General features: G+C 33.8%; 1 protein-coding gene across 1 annotated transcript; it reads right to left on the reverse strand.

Annotated features, from left to right (window-relative positions):
- Positions 1-8,418: 8,418 nt before the first annotated feature.
- LOC131604067 (phosphoglucomutase, cytoplasmic-like) lies at positions 8,419-10,738 on the reverse strand. Its single transcript, XM_058876562.1, has 6 exons — positions 10,582-10,738; positions 10,312-10,484; positions 10,149-10,225; positions 9,172-9,304; positions 8,802-8,918; positions 8,419-8,719 (listed from the first exon to the last, which is right to left on the reverse strand). The coding sequence occupies exons 1-6, from the start codon at positions 10,628-10,630 to the stop codon at positions 8,648-8,650; spliced, it is 621 nt and encodes a 206-aa protein (XP_058732545.1). The 5' UTR covers positions 10,631-10,738; the 3' UTR covers positions 8,419-8,647.
- Between the last annotated feature and the right edge of the window lie 532 nt (positions 10,739-11,270).

An 11,270-nucleotide genomic window follows, 5' to 3' on the forward strand; every position in this document is an offset into this window, starting at 1 on the left:
GCCATAACTTTTGATCTATGATGATTTTTTGAGCATGTGAATAATGTTTTCCATATATAATAATATTTCTGGAGCTGCTGAAAGTCAAGGTTGCTGGTTAGATTAGATTTATGCTACCTGGAGTCCCACTTTTCTCCATATTCTCAACTTTGTTGTTCAGGAAAGAAAACCAAATAGAGTATCAGCAACAGAAAACCAGAAAGTTTGGGATCCTTTTATATATATATATATATATATATATATATATATATATATATATATATATATATATATACTCAAAATTCTCCTTTATATCTCTATCTTCAAATGTGAATGAGGCAACAACTGCACCACCTCATAGCAGCGGTAGTGGTGGATGGTTAGCATTCAACTGCGGCGTCCGACTTTAGCAATGTCAACATAACATCAGCCTCCAATCAAACTCAGCTTCTGGGAAGGACGATTGTCTCCACCAACTGGGGACTGCTTGGGCCACCTACTCTGCAAACAAAGCATCCAGTAGAAAATGAGAGTGGCAAAAATTGGAAATATAACTGTCCCACGAACTAAAGTTACTATTACTACATTATATGTGACATGAACAAAAATGATTTAAAACAAAGGTTTTGGTTGTTTGAAAATAATAACAGTGGGTTGTTTGACTAGTCATGTGTGGTTTGACTATACGCAATGCAATTTGTGGTCTCTTAAAACCCAATATCCACAGTTTGAAATAGAATTTTATGGGAATTAGCATTAATTCATAGACTAACATATATTAGACGAATAATATCCACCGAGCATCCCTAATATAAATCCAATGTTGGAAAGTGGCTCTATAGCTTCTGGCGCAGGTGTGGGAGTCTTCACAACAATGCTCATATTAGGCCTAAGATCAGCTTTACCCTGCATAGACAGTGCTGCTACAACTGCAAATATTAGAGTGTAGCGTTAAAGTGCCAGTGAAAATATAAAATAAAATGGATTAAGTAATATTCTAACCTTTAAATTCAATTTCATTTTGTTGCAATTTTGCCACACACAGCATTAAGACAATGAATATCAACGAGGTGCCTTAATATTGAATTTTTTTTGGAAAATGCTTGACTGGTTGAGGTTGGATTTTATAGTTGGACTCTTGACTGCTGTTCGAGGTGTCGTAATGTTGCGGACAATATTTGACTGCTCGAAGAGATGTTGGACCTTTTAGCAAGACTTTTTACTTCTAAAGGTGCTATTTTGTGATTTATTTGATTTTGTTATTCATATTTTTACTTCTATTATTTTTATTATATTACAAAGGTCAATGCTGCCCTACGGCCTAACTTGGTCAGGTATTGACCTTCATTTACCATGCATAATGATCATTTCTGTAATCATCAGTGGGTAAAGCATGGGTCGTGTGGCGAATGAGGAAGATCAGGGTATATACATAAAACATTGGCGTTGTTTAATGTCGTAAATCTCTTTGAAGTACTTTGGCAACATATGGATATTTCCATATTGACTAAGTACTTCAAATAGATTTACTGCATTAAACAACGTCAATATTTCATGTATGTACCTTGATCTTCCTCATTCGCCACACGACCCATGCTTTATCCAGTGATGATTCCAGAAATGATCGTTAAGCATGATAAACGAAGGCCAATACCTGACCATGTTAGCTTGTAGGGCAGCATTGACATTTGTAACATAATAAAAATAATATGAGTAAATATATGAATAACACAATCATCCAAATCACTAAAACATTAAGGCACCTTTAGAAGTAAAAAGTCTTGCTATAAGGTCCAACATCTCTTCGAATAAATATTGTCCATCAAAATGCAACATTACGGCACCTCGAGCAGCAGTCAAGAGTCCAACTATAAAATCCAACGTCAAGTCTCCTCAAGCATCTTCCTAAAAAATCCAGCATCTCGTCGTTTAGTGACAATGATATTCAGTGTTTTAATGCTATGTGTGCCAAAATTGCAACAAAATAAAATTGAATTTGAAGGTTAGAATATCACTCAATCCATTTTATTTTATATTTTCATAGTTGGTCTGGCACTTTAACGCTGTACTCTAATATTTGTAGTTGTAGCAACACTATGTGTGTAGGGTGAAGCTGATCTTAAGCCTAATATGAGCATTGTTGTGAAGGCTCCCACACCTGCACCAGAAGTTATAGAGCCACTTTCCAACATTGGATTTATATTTGGGATATTCGTCTGATATATGTTAGTCTATGAATCAATGCTAATCCCCCTATGAATCAATGCTAATCCCCATAAAAGTCTATGTCAAACTGTGTATATTGGATTTTAGAAGGCCACAAATTGCATTACGTACAGTCAAACCACACATGACTAGTCAAACCACCCACTGTTATTATTTTCAAACAACAAAAACCTTTATTTTAAATCATTTTTGTTCATGTCACATATAATGTAGTAATAGTAACTTTAGTTTTGGGGATAATTATATTTCCAATTTTTGCCATTCACATTTTCTGCAGGATGCTTTGTTTGCAGAGTAGGTGGTCCAAACAGTCCCCAGTTGGTGGATACAATCGTCCTTCCTAAAAGCTGGATTTGATTGGAGGTTGATGTTATGTTGACATTGCTGGATGGTCGGAAGCCACAGTTGTATGCTAACCATGTTGGTGATTTTAGTATCACCAATGTGTTTTGGTAGTAATGTGATTTACTATAGGCCAATGCAATTATGCGTTAAGTTTGAAACGAGTTAGGGTAGTGCGGAGTGCACGCTCGTCGAGCCAAACGTGTAACTGAATACGAATAATAGAAACGGGGTTCCAAAGGGCGTAGCCCCTGGCGGGGTGCGGGGCAACGCCCCGTCGGGGCAGCGCCCCGTTTGAATAGTTGTACCCTTTTCCAACAGACATGATCGTTTTTTTCCGAAAAGGTGTGTCTGTTCGTTTTCTGCTATTGGTCTCCTATATAAGGAGTCATTTGGCCTCGATTTTGGGACACGAAATATATTTCCTCTCTACATTCTGATTTGTTCTCTATTGTCAGAAAACAGATTGCTCTTCGAGAATTATCCCCGCAAAGATTTCGTGAACCCAGACAAGAATATGGTCGAAATACTTTGTTCGGAAAGTGAACGAACACGATTCTTCGAAGATATCCAGTATTATCATACCGAATTTCTAACAAACCATGCACCACTACTGCTGCTATTAGGTTTTCTTTCCTGAACAACAAAGTAGAGAATATATATGTTACGTTAGTGTTATTCTTTGGTTTCAAGACAATAGTATTATACGTAGAAGAATCAACAAAACTTCGGCTCTCTTCTAATAACAGATATGATGAGGGAGCACTTAAGAATTTGGTTTTGAATTTATTTCTTAACCTTTACTTGCCTTCTGGTGTTGTTAGCAAATATTTGTTTTGGATCTTGATATCATGATTTTCACGGTGTTCTAATTTCTATAATGAAATGTAAAAAATATACCCGAATCCATGTCGGTGTTTCTGGATTTTTACAATTAATAACTTCACGATTGTATATGCAAAATTGTATTTTCTGTGATTTATGATAGTTTGCATATTGGTAACAGTAATTATTACAGAATAGCATGTTTTTTATGTTTGTATTTTGATTCTTCGATAGTTATTAATTGGTATTGATATGTATCATAATTAATTTTGATATGCATGTGCCACCATGTTGCCGTAATGAACAGTGGTTTATAAGACTTGTTCATAATTGAAAGTGAATAGTTGCCGTAATGAACAGTGGTTTATAAGACTTGTTCATAATTGAAAATGAATATGGATGGCCACTTATTGCATAATAATATCATGTCTGTATATTATATTCAGTCATTTCTGTATTGTGGCTTCATAAAAATGTTGAAAACTAAACATAAAAGTTCATCATAAATGCTAAAATCATAAACTGTGCACTGTATATTTCTAATAGGTATGATTGATATATGTTAAAGTGTAAGTACTCAAACGAGTTCTAACAAAAGGAGTGGGTAGAATTCTAAATAATTTAGATTTTTCTCCCACAGTTTTAATTACTTAAAGTGTTTGAGAAATTTGGCATATTTTAGAATCTTAATTACTTCAATGAGTAAAATGTTCACTTCCACGTTTCTGAATGTATCTAATACTTGTATCTATTTTACTCATCTATGTTCTTGTTTACATCAATGGTTTCAGGTTTAGGTTCAGGTATATTTCTCGGGTGTTTCTTTAACATTTTTTTCCGATCTAAGACCAATGATGCTTGCTTCCATTAGGATTATTTGAATTCACTATTGTTTGAGCATGTAGTGGGTTAGATCATTGATCCTGCATGTGATTGATTGAAATTTTTAGTTGTCCAATATTGGTCTAATTTTTGAATGGTGAAATGTGTTCTTTGTTGAAATGGTAGATTTTGAACAGTCATTTGGATGAGTTGTTATTCACTAATCTAGTGTTGAGGACATCTAGACACTAGTTTTTGAATCACCCCCAATACTCATTAAAAAATTCTCTATAAATCTTGGTAATGCCACATATTCCTTTTCTAATACAAGAAGCTCTTGAGGCAGGAAAAAATATTTCTATGAATACTTTCCTCTGATCATTCCAGCTTGTAACAAAATATTCCTGAAAGTAGTACAAATAATCTATCGCAGCACCTTGAAGATATAGTGGAAAGGCTCTCAACTTGATATGGTCTTTTGTGACTCCCTCGGGTTTCGGTGGTGTAGATCACGCTACATAAAATTATTTCAAGTGCTGATGAGGATCCTCTCCTACAAAACCACTAAACTTTACCAACAAGTGTATCTAGCTAGATTTAAGCTTAAATGGTACAGCCAAGGTAGGTTATTCTCAATACAATGCATGATAAGTGACATTAGGTATATCAAGCTCTATTTAAGATCTTTGAGGTTCATCCATATTCTGATTAGTATATTCACTATTAGAATCAAATAAAATATGATTGAACAACAACACAATATTCCAACAGTGACCCTTTTACTCAAAAACCAAAGTGAAAAATGAAAAAAAAAACGATTAAAATAAAATATAAAATAGCAACAAAAATTTCTGACAGTATCCTTATTACAAAAAATTCAAAAGTCAATCTAAAAGAAGGAATTTGAAATTTTTAGAGTAAACATCTAAGGGAGTCATGTTCTTCGATTATTTGTGATTCTATGGGAACATTTTGGAACAATCTGAATAATTGCTCAATGGTCACTTGCGTGACTATTTGGAATATTTACCTATATACGACAACCTTGTAAATTAATATATATATAGTTAAAACTTGCTAAAATAGACCTTCATAAAAACAAGTGAATCTATTGTAGCAAACCCCACAGGGGTTTGCTATAATACACCCACTTAATTTTATGAAGGTGTGTTTTAGTAAGTTTTAACTAAAAAATATTTAAATGCACCCTGAGGTGCATGTTGCTAAAATAGACCTTCATAAAAACAAGTGGGTCTATTATAGCAAAACCCATATATATATATTTTGCTAATAGGATTCTAAAATTGACTTTATTGTTAGAGAATCCTCAATAATGACATTAATTTGATTTATTGTCTCACACGAGTCTAAAAAAAATTAATAAAAGTTGTAGTTTATAAAAGTGACACTTGAGTTGTATCGCATAAACTCCTAATTCAATTGACTAAATTTACAATGAATAGTTATAAAGTGGACTTTTCGAGTTTGCACGATTTTAAGGAAATTCTATAAAAATGTGTGAGTACAAATCTATTGATCTGCTAAATCGCCAACCCGCCAACTCTGACCTATCAGTTCTACGGTTCAATTTCTAATTTCAATTTTATTCACTACCAAAAAAAAATACATTTTATGACAAAGTAAATAATAGGCACGTCACATTTTAAATTTAAAAAAAATATGTTACATATTCCCTCTGCTGAGCTGCCAACCTAGTAAAAAAGTATACAGAGAACACGTCTTTGAATTCCAACAACTGCATTTTAGCAATTTTTAATTTTTTATATTTTTGTTTATGGTCTACTACCTCAGGTGAGCTGGCAACCGAGGGAAAAAATATTAATAGAACACGCCTTCAAATTCCAACTACTACATTTTAGCACCTTTTATTTTATTTATATTTTTATTTATGGCCTATTACCTTGGCTCAGCTAGCAACTGAAAGGAAAAGTACTCAGGGGACACACCTTCCAATACCAGCAACTACATTTTAGCAACTTTTAAATCTTTTTTTATTTTTGTTTATGATATATTACCTCGGCTATGCTAGAAAAAGAAGGGAAAGTATTGATCAACTTCTGTTTTGAATTTCAACAACTGTATTTTAACGCATTTTATTTATGTAACTTTATTTTTTATTTATGACCTATTACCTCATTTGATCTAGCAACCGAGTGGAAATATTTTGCCCAATTTGATGAAATAATTAACGAATATTTGTAAGTCATTAGTAAAATAACAATGTTCAAGACATTGTTAAATCATCAATCCACATGAAACATTAGTGATCCGCGTGAAACCCTCACCAGCCAATCAAAACGTGAAAGCCACAACGATCCATGTTGGACGTAAAGTGATGAAATACAAACTTAAGATAATGAAAATAGTGATAATGAAAGCAATTGCATGAAGTACAACATCTTTCTCTTAGATGGATTGCAAAAGCAGAAAAATATTTCAAGGTTGGTTCCTTAATGCAATCTCTTCTCCTATAATTGCTTGTTAAAATGTTTGATGTTAGTTTAAAAAGAAAGGATGTAACTTAGCAATGTTAGTTCTTGCTCTTGTGTCTAGTAAAATGTTTAATGTAGTTGTTGTTGCTGAGATTTAATGTTTAAAGATTCTATTGATTTTGCTTATTTTTGTTGTTGAGATTTTATATTTAAATCTTCTATTGATTTTGTTGTTGTTGTTTTTATAATACAAATTTAATATTTAACGGTTGTATTGATTTTGTTTTGTTACTGTTGATGTTGATGATAATGAGGAGGAAGAATAAAAACTCGTCAACAAATTTGATTCTTTGCATATCAAAAGAAAATAAAATAGGTTAAAACAAAAATTAAGTAAATATGATATTTTACCTTTGGTGTTAATTCCAATTGAGGGGAAAGTTTTTCGTTTTGAAAGTTTAAAAAATGTTTTTGCTGACGGGTCGAACCCATGACCAATCACATTTTCCCCTCGGTTGGGAATTCAACTGAGGGAAAAATGGCACACTTTTTATAACACCCTTATTTACTTGCCCACTAAAAACGATGTAAAACCCATTTCCAATCGAGATAATAGCACTTATTTATAGTACTTATTCCTTTTTTACTATAGAGTGCATTAAACAAGCGCCAATTAACCTCATGTGAATTTGAATTCCTTTTATTGGATAAAGAATCATGGTTGACAGTGAACTAGAGTTAAACAATCAAGCATAGTAAAACTATAACCTATCGATTATGTCCTAAGGAATTGAATTCTATTGGACTAAATTCTATCGGCATTTGAATTAAACGTTCACTACAAACAAAATCATATAGGAAAGGAATATCATTAATGAAATTAAATATATAACGTACAAACCTCGAGTTGTGACGAATTGGTGCAACAACGGATCGAAAGAAAATTTTAACCGTCCATGTGAGGTTCTCTTTTTGATTACTTATATACTGGACATTACTTCTCTCATCTCATAGGTGTCATAGGTGAGAGTGGACATAGCGAAAATATAAATTTGTCCTTGTATTTGTGGACGCATCTATAATACATAATTTTTCCTTGTATCCTTGGACGCATCTATAATACACACACCTCAACAATTTGCTCAAACTTAACACTTCTCTATTTTGGAAAGGGTTGAGCTTAGATATGGTTGAGAAAGCGGATAAGCTTCCTTGCTCTTGCAAAATACATAGCCTCTTAAGCTGACCGAAAGAACTTCTCAATAGCTTTCCTGTTATTCTTAGATTGTGGCATACAAAGATATTTTTTTGGTTTTGCTATATGACACCCTGTCAAGTCAGCTTGATCGAAATGTGTTGAAATTGCTTGACTCCCTTGTTTCTTTCTGTCACCCTACACCAATGTTATACCAAATAAAAAAATTCTCTCTTTTTTTTTTCTTTTCAAAATGCTAAAATTCTCCTCTTTATCTGATAAATTTTATTTGTTGTCAATATATTTTCTCCAGCCTTATTTATAAGCAAAAGTCTTCGGCCTTATTTGAGAATAGATGGATGAAAAGTAAGATAAATGAACAGTTTCAAGACCATTTTCAGAGTTTCATCACCAAATACTAGAGGGTGGCTGTCATAGGTGCGGATGCCATAGATCCAAAAGCATTATTTGCAACTAATCAGCTAGGCTGGTGAAAAATCCATCTTCGTCCAAAGCATAGCAAATAAGCCAAACCAAAGAAGAAAATGAAGGAATTAAGAAAAGAGTAGCAAAAAGTTCCAGCAAAAGAGGAATTAACATCATGTTAAGAACATATATAATCAGCACTCGGCAGTTTTGAATTATTTAGCACATCAAAATTTAGTTAAAGTAATACAAATTCCACTCAACTGCCCATAGTAAGGGCTGAAAACAACCAACAATATAGGTTGGCTACTCGTAAAATTAACATAGGATTGGAATTTTGACAGACAATAGGAAATGACTTGGTTCCTGAAGTATGCATTTATGTGATGACTGTGGGGGCAGATCGGCCGGTGAACTCCTCCATCTTTGAAAGTTTCAAAGCAGCCTCCACCTGTTATTAAGACAATTCAACTAGTTAAGACGAATGCAAGCTTGGCACTGAAAATGTATATTTAAACTATATAAGATCTTACAAGAGGTGCAAGTGCTTCATGTGAAAGTCTCCCAATCTTTGATGGATCCTTCTCATATTGCTCGATGTATAGTCGAATAGTTGCACCTTCTGATCCAGTTCCAGAGAGGCGGAAGATCTGAGGAAGGAAGTTACGCGAAGAAGGTAAGACAATAAAATAGTTAGGAGCAGGTAAGTATGAAAAAGTGAATATATTCATGGAAACAAAAAATCTGCAATAAATCCATAGCATTTGGTAAACAAGCTGAAATTAACAATGATTTGCTAGACAAAATGTATTTTCAAGTCCACATGCATTTTCTATCCAACTAAGCTAGTAATGCATAATCAGTACTTATCATCAAAAAGAGAATAATAATCACTAAACTTACCAATCGGGATCCATCCTCAAACAAATATCGGATGCCCTGGTGTGATGAAATGGAACCATCCACAGGATCATTGTATTCAAATTCATCACCGTGGACAACCTTTGACACATCTGAACTTGCCCCCTTAATAATCCTAAAAAGACAATGAATAAAATCCATTAAATTTATGATGAGAGAAACTTTAACTTCAACCATACCATGTTATTCCTCAGACACATTCTCATAAATGGTAACGCATACAGGTTTGTCATACCATGTCCATCAACTAATTAGTTTTGAACTTAATTATAAATAATTATAAAACTATTTTCAAACTGGCCCTCCAATTTAAAATAGACCATCATCAAATGCAGCTGATGTGGCCACCTAGGCACTGAGGCGAGACAGAAAAGAGATTCAACACTGGAGATACTCTGAAGGAGGATAGCACGTTCAAAGTGGCAGCAAAGAACTCCCAAAAGACTTCTGAAGTTGTGAGTAAAGTACATCACCATTGGTATTTTTATTCAGGAAGTGCTAGCTACCTAGATTCTTTGGATAGTGAGTTTTATGTTTCATTTTAAGTCATGAGTCATGACTCCTAGAGAAGTCTGCCCGATGTTACCAATGATTTTGTTCTATGATTGCTCGAGTTTTTGGTTAATGGGTAGTCAGCTTACGTGTTTTCTAATTGTAAATCTCTTATTTAATGCTCTTATTTAACGCCTATGATTAAAAAGTTACACGATAGTATAGGTTTGCTCTCGCTGGTAGAGTATTTAGAAGTGCAATAAGTAACCATAAGGATAAGAAAGCACTGCTAAATAGCCATGGGGGATCATTATTCTGATATAGAAGTCAATTTCTACTTTCTAAACACCAATTGCTTGGAGAATGTCAAGTCTAGGTCAGACTTGAAAAGCTTTTACTTCATCATGAGGAAATAACTGAAAGCAATCTCAAAGTTTAAATAAAGTTGGGTATTAATATTAACATACTCATTGACTTCTGGGAGTGAGGACTGCAGTTTGACCAAATGTGCCATCAGTTCCTTTGCTGCACCTGCATCCATATTCTTTAAGGGGGGGCGGGGATCGATTAGGTTAACTGATTTTCAGAAGGAATTATACTAAAGTAGGATAAAATGCAACTGAAACATACTTCGTAGTCATATCGAGTATAATAGTGGCGCCCATAAGTAGCCCAATGCTGGCGAACAATGTCTTCAACTGTTACAAGCTTGCTTTCAAGATTATCTTTGTTTTTATATGCAAGTATGGATAGCCAGGCCAAAACTGCCCAGATTCCATCCTTCTCACGAATGTGGTCCGAACCTATCCATAAACACAACAACAATCGCAGATAATAAGAGGTTTGAGTAAGTTTACAAGATTGTTGTTTTCTCTTCTTAATGCAGTAGCAATCACATACCAGTCCCAAAACTTTCTTCACCACAAACTGAACACAGTCCAGCATCCATTAAATTACCAAAGAATTTCCAACCCGTGGGAACCTGGTTTTGAATAATAAATCAAATAACCGTCTAATAGCAACTAGTGATCAGTTTCGCACTTCAAGACAATCGAAACAGTTGTATTGAATTGATTTTTTAGTTATGTTACAGGTTTGGAGGTTCTTAATAGCAACGATGAACGGTTTAGGAATTATAAGAATGATTTGTTCAGCCACACAAGTAAAGAGTTGGATAGAACAGAATAATCAACTTAATGTCTTAATTAATTCGTATTTAAAATTAGTTTATGGATTTTTTATGCTTCCGTCTGCACTTCAAACACTCCCGCAGACACAAGTGAGTTGATAATTTCTATTTCTTTTTTAGTGATTATGTTTTGTGGTATTTGGTCTCAAAATGAAGACAGTTCAGGCAATAGTTAGGAATATCAAAAATAAAAAAGAAAAGTCAATAAATTCTTTGAACAACAATAAAACATTGTGACTATCAAAAGGAAGAAGTGAATGCCATCTAAAAAATTCCCTTGACTTATGAGTCATTATCACGTGAATAAGTGAAATTCCAAAAGTCTCTTGGAACCTGAATGCATAAGTTGAATTAACTGAACATAGGAATGAAGATCATCACGAAGAATGGGGTGGGTTAA

Source organism: Vicia villosa, linkage group LG5 (assembly GCF_029867415.1).
Source record: "Vicia villosa cultivar HV-30 ecotype Madison, WI linkage group LG5, Vvil1.0, whole genome shotgun sequence".
In the NCBI taxonomy this organism is placed as follows: domain Eukaryota; kingdom Viridiplantae; phylum Streptophyta; class Magnoliopsida; order Fabales; family Fabaceae; genus Vicia; species Vicia villosa.